The sequence below is a fragment of the Chelon labrosus genome (assembly GCF_963514085.1).
Source record: "Chelon labrosus genome assembly, chromosome: 2".
Classification (NCBI taxonomy): Eukaryota; Metazoa; Chordata; class Actinopteri; order Mugiliformes; family Mugilidae; genus Chelon; species Chelon labrosus.
The window spans coordinates 4,251,770-4,264,283 of record NC_140338.1 but is presented as its reverse complement, the minus strand read 5'-3'; the positions used below and the strand labels follow the sequence as shown (position 1 = coordinate 4,264,283).

Here is a 12,514-nt window from a genome sequence, read left to right as displayed (position 1 = left end):
AAAACTTTATTTTTTTTTTGTTTTGCTACTGTGTACTGGTTTTTTTTGATGTTTGTTTGAATAGCCTTATGAGGAAGTTGTGTACAGTTTGAACATGCATAAGTATAAATAAAACACTTTGTTCAAAAAAAAAAAAAATTTACCATTAAGGTAGGTCACAACAATATTTGGTCAATAATCAACTGATAACAAACTATAGCTTTGCACAATTAACTTACAAATATTGCATATGGCAACAATATAAGTTCAGATGACACTTGGCTAAAGTCGAATTTCAAATCTTACACAGAGCCCACCAAACAAACTTGCTTTGAATCATAGACAGCTAATGTTACTCCTTGCAAGTAAACCATTGCATGTCTTGGCATGTACCTAACCATAGCAAACATTGCAAATTTACCATTAGTACGTCACTAGGTTACTACAATATTTTGTCAATAATCGAGTGATGAGAAACTTTCAGCTTACCTGAATATGTTTTTTCAAATTAGACAGCGAGTTTTTGAAAGCCATTAGCTCGTGGTACTTGGGTGCACAGAGCTTGCAGTGCATTCGAAAGGAGTTGTTTTTGCATCCAACCATTTCGAAAAATTCTTCCAGGTACGGCCAGGCAGGCCCGGAGTGGCTAATCGGGAGGACCGGGACAATTCCCGGTGGGCCGGTCTGACTTTCGGGCCGCGAGGGCCGGTGTTCAATTATTATTTTTATTTATTTATCTATTTTGGGCCGGTGTTCAGTCATGGCACTGAGTGGGTATCACGTGTATACGGTTACTGCTGTTGCTGGGCCGTCTCCACTTGCAGCGCTTTTCTTTTTCTTTTTTTGCAGACGCAGCCTGACGTAACACGTCCGTGCACACAGCACACTGTCAGTGGTGTTTGGTAGTGATGGGAATTCCGGCTCTTTTTGGAGAGCCAGTTCTTTTGGCTCGGCTCACTAAAAAGAGCCGGCTCTTTCGGCTCCCAAGTGCCTCCTCAGATTTTCTGTTGCTTAAAGTATGTTTATCACCAAAAATTAAAATAATGTGTAAAATGAATTACTAATGTAAAAAACATAAACTATATCAAATATTTATCATTTATATGGCTTTATTTAGCAACTGAACACACTCAAACTTGAACAGAGAATAAAAAATTTTAACAGAGAATAAAAAAAAATATATAAATAATAAAAAATAAATAAACTATAAAGTATGCTATAAAAAACAAAGACCCATCCAGGGCTCAAGACTCCTTTTTTGTGGTTGTGGTGGTGTGCTCACTGTGCTGCATGATGCTGTAGACATTACAGCAGCAGCAACAGTTGCAGTAGACACACTGGCACCTTCATTTTCCCTTGCTTGTCTGGTTTCCTCAAATTGCACTGATGGGTGAAGAGTTCTCATGTGCCTGTGCAGGTTATTTGTGGAGCCTGCTCTATATGATATTTTTACCTTGCACAAGTTACACTCCGCATTTGAGCTGCTTATAACATTGAAATGGGTCCAAATTTTACTACGTTTCCTGCTGCTGTCGCTCATTTTCTCACCGTTTCTTCGTCGTTCTCTCTCTCTCTCTCTCTCTCTCTCTCTCTCTCTCTCGCTCGCTCTTTCCTCCTCTCTCTCGCTCTCTTGTCTTCCTCTGTGTGTGTGTGCTCACTGCTGTGTGTGTCTGACCCTCCCTTTCCCCCGCCCCTACTGCTCTTTGTGTGGACACTGCAGTTGTCGCCACACATCTTGACCAATCACCGTGTGGCTTTCACCAAAACAAGCGGAGGAAAAAAAAAAGAAAGAAAAAAACTAAATCGGCTCCCAATGAAGAGCCGGCTCCCGTCGTTCACTTCAAAGAGCCGGCTCTTAGAGCCGTCTCGTTCGCGACCGACACATCACTAGTGTTTGGAGCCAGGCTCCAGCCCCAGAATTGCAAGGGTGTTTGCAAAATGGAAAATAAAAAGAGCAAGGGTGGCGCAGAAAAGCGAGAATTAAAAAGAGAAAAGCACTGGAGACAGATAGCCAAATGTGCAAAAATCGGCAGCTTTTTCAATAAAACGTGCTCGCGGTCTGAAACGACCAATGAAGATGATGAAACGGGTTAGACAAGATGTTGAACAAAATATCTGTGAACACTAATTTGCTTGATATTTGATTTTGCAGAAAAGGACATGCTGATGTTGTATTTGTGAAATCTAAGTTCTGATTATAATGTTATTACAGAGTGCAACCCTTTTTTTATTTTTTCAAATTTAATATTCAATATTTTATTTATTCTTTTTTTAATTCGTTGAAAAGGATGTTGTGTTGCAAAGAATAATGGTGGAGATGTGCACTCATGTTAAAATAAATCCACATTGTGAAGCAACCATTACTTCCACTGAATTGGAATTATTTTAGAAAACATACATGGAATTACAAGGCTTTTGAGAACAGTGCGCTATTATAGGCTTAACATGTAAAGTTATAATTACATTATTTTAATGTAATAGGTCGTGATCTAAAGTGGGCCGGTCTGAGGCATGAAACTCCAGGGCTGAAAATGAGTCCCACTCCAGCCCTGCGGCCAGGGGTGTACAAGGGTTGGCTGGTCTTCCTGGCTACCGGCCTCCTCGCTGGTGCTTGGTTGGGACATAGGCTTATCGCTCAAATTCTCTTGATTCTCTGCCACAGTCATCTTTTACAGCTATATCTGCTATGCCTTGCTGGAGTTTTATGTGATTTGTCATGTGCAGGTGCGATGGACCCGCCTACAAACCAATAGGGTGTCGGAATGGTATATGTTTATACTTATCATCAGGCCTGGAATTTCATCATTTTAGGGTCAAGGCCACCTTTTGTCTTGTCAATTTTTTGAGGGCACAAAGGCCGAAAGCCAGGGCACCAAGGCCATAAAATAAAACAATGATTTTAAGTCCACGTCCATAATGAATTTAATGTAAGGACTAATGATGCTTCTGTGGAAGATTGGAGTCTCAGTTGAAACTGTCAAGCAGGTAAAGAAACATCTCCTATACTTTTTTATGTATGAAGATAAGAAACGACTGAACCTATCTAAAAAGAATACAAAATGAACCGTATCAATCTGATTGTTGCTTGTGATTTGTCTGTCTTGTTTTTACATGTGATTATTTATTTTTTTATTATGTTTTTATAGTTGTCTATTTTTTAACCTGTCTGCAAGCCAGGTTTCCCTTAGGGGACATTCAAAGCAACTGAACTGAACTAAAGTACACAGGAAATTATGAAGTCCATCACTCACTTCAAAAACTGTAAAACTTATTAAACCAATCTCCACCCACAATTTTTGCTCAATTGACACCAAATGTGCAAGAGCATCTTCAGACTGTCCTCAGAAAACTACTACACAGATTTTTGATTGATCAAAATTGAGCCTACAGTGCATCAAAATGTTTGACTGTAAACGGTACTGTAAACATATACTAGCATATAGGCTACTGATTAACCCATAAGAGCCCAGACCGATTTCTCAATCAAGGAAAATTATGGAGGAGATAAAATAAACTAAAAAGACAACAAAGAAAACATTTGACTTTTTATTTTTAAAAATAGCACTCTCATGTCATTTGCAAAACACTGAAACAATATCTATCTATATATAGATAGATAGATATCCTAAGTCATATTAATTGTTGCTACTGCGTTAAAAGCTCTTTGTTGTTGTTGTTATTTTTATCAAGTAAAATTTAGAAAAATAGCGCTGTCTCTTTAAGTTGTGCGTGGCTGTGGATGTACGTGCCGCTGAACTGAGGGCATGTTGCAAATATAAAGTAAAAATAAATAAAGACCCACCACTGATGATGAATGTCATCAAAACATGCTTTTTCAAAAGAAGCAGGTGTCAAAGCTGTGTGAACAAGAAAGAGGCAGACTAGAAAACCACAAAACCAACTGAGGCAGTGCAGGCGGGGCATCAAGGCCACCGTTGCCTTAAGGCAGATATTTTTTTCAAGGGCACAAGGCCAAATTGCTGCCCTGCATATCATCCAACCACAGTTAAATTCACTCTATCAAGATGGCGCAATTTATCTGGATAGGTTTTTTGTCCTTTTTTTGAACGATGACAGAATGGAAAACAAGCCAAAATGAAATAGGAGTGGCCCTCATGCCCTCGCAATTTGGCCTTGTGCCCTTGAAAAAAATATCTGCCGTAAGGCCACGGTGGCCTTGATGCCCCGCCCGCACTGGCCCAGTTGGTTTTGCGGTTTTCTAGTCTGCCTCTTTCCTGTTCACGCAGCTTTGACACCTGCGTCTTTTGAGGGGAAAAAAAGCGTGTTTTGATGACATTCACCATCAGTGGTGGGTTTGATTCGAGCCTGGCATGAACTGCTCGGACGGGCTATAACAGGGGTGCCCATTACGCAGATCGCGATCGACTGGTAGATCGCGAAGGTAGTGCGGGTAGATCGCGTGCCATTGAAAATAATGTTTTACATGTTAGTCATGTTAATCATTTATCTGTTGCACCTCCAAAACAAACAGGAAGACAAACGTTCATCTTTATTTATAGATCACTTTGACTTTGACAAAGAAGTAAAGAAGTGTGGGCACCCCTGCTGTAGTTTGTTTGAGTGTTAGCTATCTAACAACACATCAAAAACAAATAGTAAGCCAGATATTGTGTAGTGGTGTCATGGCGTTTCAATGTTTTGCAAATGACATGATAGTGCTATTTTTAAAAATAAAAAGTCAAATGTTTTCTTTGTTGTCTGTTTAGTTTATTTTATCTCCTCCATAATTTTCCTTGATTGAGAAATCGGTCTGGGCTCTTATGGGTTAATCAGTAGCCTATATACTAGTATATGTTTACAGTACCGTTTACAGTCAAACATTTTGATGCACTGTAGGCTCAATTTTGATCAATCAAAAATCTGTGTAGTAGTTTTTTGAGGACAGTCTGAAGATGCTCTTGCCTGAAGATGCTCTTACACATTTGGTGTCAATTGAGCAAAAATTGTGGTGGAGATTGGTTTAATAAGTTTTACAATTTTTGAAGTGAATGATGGACTTCATAATTTCCTGTGTACTTTAGTTCAGTTCAGTTGCTTTGAATGTCCCCTAAGGGAAACCTGGCTTGCAGACAGGTTAAAAAATAGACAACTATAAAAACATAATAAAAAAAAACATAATCACATGTAAAAACAAGACAGACAAATCACAAGCAACAATCAGATTAATACGGTTCATTTTGTATTCTTTTTAGATAGGTTCAGTCGTTTCTTATCTTCATACATAAAAAAGTATAGAAGATGTTTCTTTACCTGCTTGACAGTTTCGACTGAGACTCCAATCTTCCACAGAAGCGTCATTAGTCCTTACATTAAATTCATTATGGACGTGGACTTAAAATCATTGTTTTATTTTATGGCCTTGGTACCCTCAAAAAATTGACAAGACAAAAGGCCAAGTGGCCTTGACCCTAAAATTACGAAATTCCTGGCCTGAACGAGGCTATTTTTAAAATGTAAGGAGTAGAAAGTAAATATAATTGCGTGAAAATTTAAGGAGTACAAGTAAAAAGTCGGCTGAAAAATAATTACTCCAGTAAAGTATAGATAACCAAACTTTCTACTTAAGTAAGGTAACAAAATATTTGTACTTCGTTACTTAACACCTCTGGGAGTTGGTGACATTTGACTAGTTCTCTATGGTGGTGTCATCGTTTCTCTGTTCATGTTATTTTTCCATTATCCAAAGCAGATGTACTTTAGCAGATAAAGTAGTTTATTTAAATTAATTAAATTAATATATATATATATTTTTTACATTAAAAAATAAAAGGCTGTGAAAATTAGAATTGTTGAAATTAAAATAATCATGTTAACAGTTTGATATTGCGTACCCTTCATAATATTTGGGAAGAAAAATATTGATCAAACAAACATAAGCCTAATATTTCTGTTTCATTTGTTTCAATGGATTACCTTTGTCTACTTTTCAGGACTTTTTGAGTAATTGTTTAGGCAAAAATGTAGAAAATTCTAAAACTTTCAAGCAGTAGTATGTATAGATGCTGGTTGCATACAAGCAAGTGAATGTCAGAGCTTTCCATCCTATTCCACACACAATAATTAAAGAGCAAAATTTTGAGAAAGCAGCTTTACAGGTGTATGTTTATCTGACCATGATGAGCACATACATGGCCAGTGTCTTCAGTGTGTCATACTCTTGAGGTCAAGCTAAAAAATGCAAAGTTGCACGTGAAGGACCCGACTAACAGCCTCACAATTATGAAGCGTAAAATATCGCAATCACCCCCTAGTGGCAGTACAGGGAATAGGAGTCTGTTGATACAGACAAAGGCTAAAAAATAACATACATTTAGAAGGAAAATGAATCTATCAAATACTAATATATTACTTAGGATACAATATTTATTTCATGTTATTATACGAGCGGATCTAGCCCTCACAGTGTGTTTCGACTGTCGTCGTTGTGTATGTGGGTTGTTGTGTTTTTGTTCTGTTTTCATTCTGTGCAGTAGGTCTGTGCCATGCTCGGAGGTGATTGGTGGGAAGGTCCGGGTCCTGGCTCCTGATTGGGTGCAGCACAGAGCCCTGCCTATATAAGAGACCAAGATGGCTGTTCATTTCCTTTGAGTAGTAGTTTTCTCCTGTTTATTTAGTTAGGAAGGGAATTGTTTTGTCATTTGTTTGTATTTGTTAGGTTAGCTAATTTATTTTGAGGTAGGATTGTTTTGTTTGTTATTTTGGCCTCAGTCCACCCTGAAGATACCATCCACTCATTGTTAAGAGGTTTCATAACACAGTGTCTGCTGAGAAATATTCGGGCCAAATATAGTTGATGACCCCTGCTGTAGGCGACTGATCAGCAGTTACCAGAAACACATGATACAGCTGCACAAAGGAAGTCACAGCAGATATTGAAAACAAGGGTTTAGATACTTAATCATCCAAACAGATATGAACAAATGATGAATTTTCTTGAATAAACAAATAAAAAGCATAGTATTGCTTGGGTTCCCTTTGTCTACCGTCCAAAAATCTGATGTTTTGAGTCATTTATTGATTTATTTGGACTAATGTTGACAATTCTGAGGGGTGCAAATACATCTGCAGCAGATCAGAAACAGGAGACGTGAGTGGTTAATGACCGCTGTTTGCAGCAGAGTGGCTGAACAGTGTATTACCACTAATGTTTTTAGACTAAAAACAAGTAGATTTGTGTTGATTCAAGGAAAATATGAACAGTTTAGTCGACAATAGTTGTGACTTTACAACCACTATGGACAAAACAATGAATTGCATTTGGTCATTATCTATTTTTAAGAAATTTAACTTTGACAGAGTAGGTTTTCACTAATCTGTCTCTATCTATAACAGAATTGTGCTATTTTTCATTTTAAACATTAACTTAGCACAATAACAAGTTGTAAAAGCTTATTGAAAGAAATTTGGAACTAAAGGTGAGTCAAATGCTCAAAAACAAACAAACAAAAAAAAAACCAAAAAATTTCAGTTTCTGCAGTAAGGTTCTGCAGAGTGTGTATTTGTGCAGGTTTGTTTTAAATGTTGCTTTAACGGCTGCTGCTGCTGAAGCTGTGAAACCACACACCTAGCAACAAGACACAGGAAGAGACACCATCTGATCTGATCAGGAAGTTACTTTCCACTGGACAGTAGTTGTTGACGTCAAACCTCCACCAGCTCTTCAGGTTTCAGGCTGTCAGTGACTTCTGCCCCCCAGTGATGCATCATGATGGCTGCACCCGTTCCCATTCAGTATTAGTGATTCATGTTTTAGAAAAATGAGCGTGTGATGGGGCACAATGTATTTATATTGACTGTACAAAGTTTTAATAGGTTAAATGATTATATTATCCCATATTTGTAGTTTGTTACCAATGCTGCATATATTTAAATCACATTACTCTTTAAATAATTTGTGTGTGTGTCACGGCCAGTTAACTGTTCACCTAGCCTGACGAGCCAGACCCACATTAAATGTAGCAAATGTAATTTGCTGCCGCTAAGGGCAGTCTAGATTCTAGGCTACTGTTCACCAGGATTCTTATTATTATTATTATTATTATTATTATTACTAAATAATTATCTTAAAACAGATTGAATATGATAAAAACATGTTTATATTAGTTTTTATGCATGTGCATGTAGCAAGTTCTAATGTCTGTTAATGTAGGAGTAATGTTTTATATATGATGAATTAAGTATTTATTAATGTGGAACCAATGCTCTATGTGCAATTATTATAAAGCCTTACAGTATTTGTGGATGTTGATTTACTCGCTTTAATTTTATTGTCTACATTTACAGCCTGACATGGTTTTCGGTTCTTTGATTTCTCATTTAACAACAATATTACAGATTTATTTTAGTGAGGTGTAATGTAGAGCAAAGAATTTACTGTTTTAAATTATATAATGTTAGTCGTGAAGCTTTAGAGAGTTTTTCAGTGCTTTCGATAGTGGTTGGAATTTGATGTCTGTCCTTTAAAATAGTGTTGTGTCATCTGCTGTTGTCATTGGCTGCATGCTAGTTAACCTAAGCCTAGAGCGCTAGAATGTTTACCGTTGCTTGGCTACACCGTCAGCTGCCCCAAGTCTTTGTAGAATGGTTTCTCTGACGTAACCACACTGATGTGAAATCCGAAATATCAAACATATCTAATATTAATCTGGACGATGAGTCTGGAGATCTGTGAAGATCTCACATTTCAAGATAATCTTTGCTGAATCTTTGGTTTATTTTAGGATTTTCGGGAGAAGTAAATCTTAACTATGTCATCACTGAAGGTTCAACACTGACCATATGTCCATTTCATTGTCATCTGATTATCGATCACAAAACACAAATCGTTGAATACAAGGGTTCTTTAATTAATTCAAGTAAAAAAATAAAAAAATGTTATTCACGATTTCCAGTGACACACCACATTTAAAAACATTTAAACATTAATTTTACCAAGATGTATACGGTAGATGTTTGGAAGAGACATTAATATAAAAATCACAGAAAATAAAACTCAGTTTGACTTTTTTGTGATCAGTCAATATTTTCTATTAGATGAACTAATCCCCGACTGACACTGAAGGCTGCTGAGTTTCATCACAATCATCATTAGCTTTCAGAATCTCATTGTCCACTGATTACATTTAACCACTCACAGCACTAACATCTAGAGATGGGATTTACGGCTCTTTGAAGGGAGCTGGATCTTGTGGATCCTATCCTTTCAAAGAGCCGTTCAAAACACTGGCTCATTTTGATATTTTGATATATACAACATTCTGCCAAATCTTATACTTTTTGGGTCATTCTTAAAGTGTGTCCTCCCTTTTTCTTGTGGCATCTGTGTACTGACTGAGGCACTCACAACTGCCTGTCAATAGATTCGGTACGTTCACATACGTCACATTCTACTCAACTCAACTCTCTACTCTACTGTGATCATCATTACGGCCCAGATATAAGTTTTGTATAACAAGTGTTCTTCTTTGTCGATGTCTGAAAATTCCTCAACACTTCACCAGCCTCATACACTATCTCTATTTTTGGTTCAACCCTCCTTTAGATTTCTGCTTCAGTTTAAGCCAAGCTCTGTGTACAGGCACGGATCAATGGCAGACAAGATATTGATCATTTTTGAACTTGCTTCTGCTCCTTTCTTTCGCACCATGTCGATCAGGTCTCGTGCTTTGTCTGCTCTGGGTTTGATGTCTTTAACAGCCTCATACTCAGCATCAGTTATGACTCTGCGGTGCAGCAGTTCATCCAGCAGATTGTTTAGATTAGGGTCAGATGTTCGTTCGATGAATTTTGGCCGAGTGTTCGTCAGCTTCTCCACTGACGACTTGTTCCCCTCTAGCAGCTGATTTGTTCCTGAAGAAGACTGTGAGGACAAAGCTGGAAAAAGAAATCAAAATTTATATTAAAAAAATAATAATAACTTTCTCAGGCTGTCTTTGATGCTCAGCTTCAAGTCCACTGGTTTCTAGTGAGGCAGAAGAATAGACTGGTTGGTTATCAAACTCTTTTCCTTGGAGCCCCTCTTACCTGTAGCTAATAAAAGCTGCAACACATGCATTATAAATCTGTCCTCTGGTTTGAGAACATGATGTTTAATTCAGTGTCTTGATTCTAAACTCTCATCAGTCTGGTTCTGTCCTCCAACAAAACCAGAGTTTAAGAAACTCTTTAGATGCAGTCATACTTTATGTTTTGAGTCTAATCCATCATCTTTTACGTTATTATCCAGCAAGTGTCTCATTATATTTTTTATTTTAGATGAGTTTATCTAAACTGACCTCAGACCAGAGGGGGCCCCTGTGATACTACAGACCTCAGTTTGGGAACCAAGAGGTTAAGCCCTAGGGTGCTGGGACATGAAGTTCGTCTAAAACCAAATAAATCTGGAATAAACCCAAAACTACCAGTTCCATGTGAATTACCCTGGTCTCTGTGGAGAGTCAACACTTTAAAGAATGGATTCTCAGTTTTAATAACATTGTGGTTGTTACTATGTCTGATTAATTTTTGATAAACTTTAAGAGAAATCTAAAACTTCTTCTGGATTAGATAGTAGATAACACCCTGACAACAATGATATCATGCACAGAGATGCCACTGAACCCATTCAGCAACACCTTGACTAGAACTGGACCAAGGGTTTATACAAATACCAGAAAGCACACATATTCTACATATTCTAGGTTTTAGTAAAAATAGAACCACACCGACTCTCCATTTGGATAATCAAAGTACCCAGAGTGGGCCGCATTGAGTTTTTACCTATTAAAGAGAATCTGGCCACAAAATACTACTGATTCCTACAGGAGGCAATGTACACACAATTCAACCTTTAGTCATTTTATTTAGTCTGTACGTCATCAAACTCTACCATTGTGCACATTATAGAATCTATTAAAATATTAATATTACCTCCATATGTCTGTTGTGCACTCATGTAACATGCAACTCCTCATGGAAACGAGATGCTAATATCAGTGCTAAGCTAACTTTCACCACAAGATGGCTGCACTGTTTGTTATATGTAGTATTATTATTAGCCCACTAGATGGAGGCAAAAACAACTGTACTAAGCTGAGGGATATGGCTCAGATTCTGTCAGGTAAGTCATGATGCAGAGCAAAGTAATAGAGAATAATGTGAATAGAATCAAAAGGACACAGAAGATAATAAAAACTATATCAGTTGCATTTGTTGTCAGTTGTTTTTGGATTTGATGAAATATTGAGACATAACCAGACATTCTGACATAGTGATGAAATTTAAAGTTTGTCTGGGTGTTTTCTTGTATTGAGGCTAGTTGGTTAGCTCCAGCTATGTGGTGCTTTGTATCTACAGAAAGAGAAGCTTCTCTTGTTTCAAATGACACCCAGCATGGCATCCATTTTTGTCATATTCACAGGATTATCATTTTTTAACAAAAAAAATAGTTTGTTGCATTTACCTGTAGGATTTGAAGCGATTTTTGATAACTCCTCCAAAAGATCATTCCTATTTATCATCCTTAAAACCTTTATTGTCACTTCCACACACTGGGCACAGTACGTCTTCACCATCTGATCCACAGTTTTCATCCTGTCTGCCTTTTCCAGTCGACATACTGGGATTGTAGGAAAGTCTTGATTTGGCTGCTGCAGGTACCACTTGAATTTCTCAAATTCCTCGCTTGTCAAATTCTCCAAAGTTTTCAGGAGAATCACGGCAGTCGACATCTTCTCTTCCTGCCAAGATCCAAAAGTAGTAAGTAACTTTTTTGGTAATGGCAGTTAACAGTTAACAATAATTTCAACACATCGTCGATCAGAATTTATTGTTTACTGCAGGGGTCCTTGATACAGAAGTTTTATATTTTAGTTCTGTTGTTTTTCGTGTTTTCTGTTTAAGTTTGCTTTGTGTATCTATGCTGCTTTCAATTTAAAACTTACAGATGTGATATGTGCCTTGTTCTTCCAATGGCCATGCAAAGACAAATTGCTGTTTAAGAACGGGAGTACAGACATGATAACGGCAGTGAAGTCTGAGTCATTGTGTTTCTTACAGGGGGAAGCAGGAAACACAACTGCTGGCTCAGGAGAGAAGGAGATGACCACTGACCCACACTCTGCAAAGGTCTTTTTGTCAGTGGACTGTTAACCAGGTCAACCTTGTTAGAATTAAATTAAAAGATGTATGACTTGAAATAAATGACATTTTTATTCAACTGCTCATTACAGAAACATCTGTGACTTTGCCACTGTGCATTTAAAGGGAAACTACTGTTTTTTACAACCTGGACATTATTTCTAGAATAAAATATCATCGTCTACTCACCAATATCACTTTTGTTTCATTTGCACTTGTTCAGGAGATAATTAGATCAACGTATATCCATATAGCGAGAGTGGTCAGGGCATCGAAACCTCTAAATAACACATTATCTGCAGCGAAACTCGTTGATTCTGCCAATACTTTATGATACGCTAGTGCTATTCCCCGTTGAGTCCGGAGTGACGTGTTAACATCATCCGGGGTCTGTAGA

At 37.5% G+C, this 12,514-nt stretch overlaps 1 protein-coding gene across 1 annotated transcript in view; it reads right to left on the bottom strand.

Annotated features, from left to right (window-relative positions):
• Positions 1 to 9,550: 9,550 nt before the first annotated feature.
• The window catches only part of LOC311506711 (SLAM family member 7-like), a gene marked incomplete at both ends in the record, with an annotated part of 64,372 nt that continues 61,408 nt past the window's right edge, over positions 9,551 to 12,514 (bottom strand). Inside the window, one exon of the mRNA XM_084570780.1 lies at positions 9,551 to 9,873. Coding sequence (XP_084426906.1) covers positions 9,551 to 9,873 — 323 coding nt within the window. The remainder of the gene's footprint in view (positions 9,874 to 12,514) is intronic.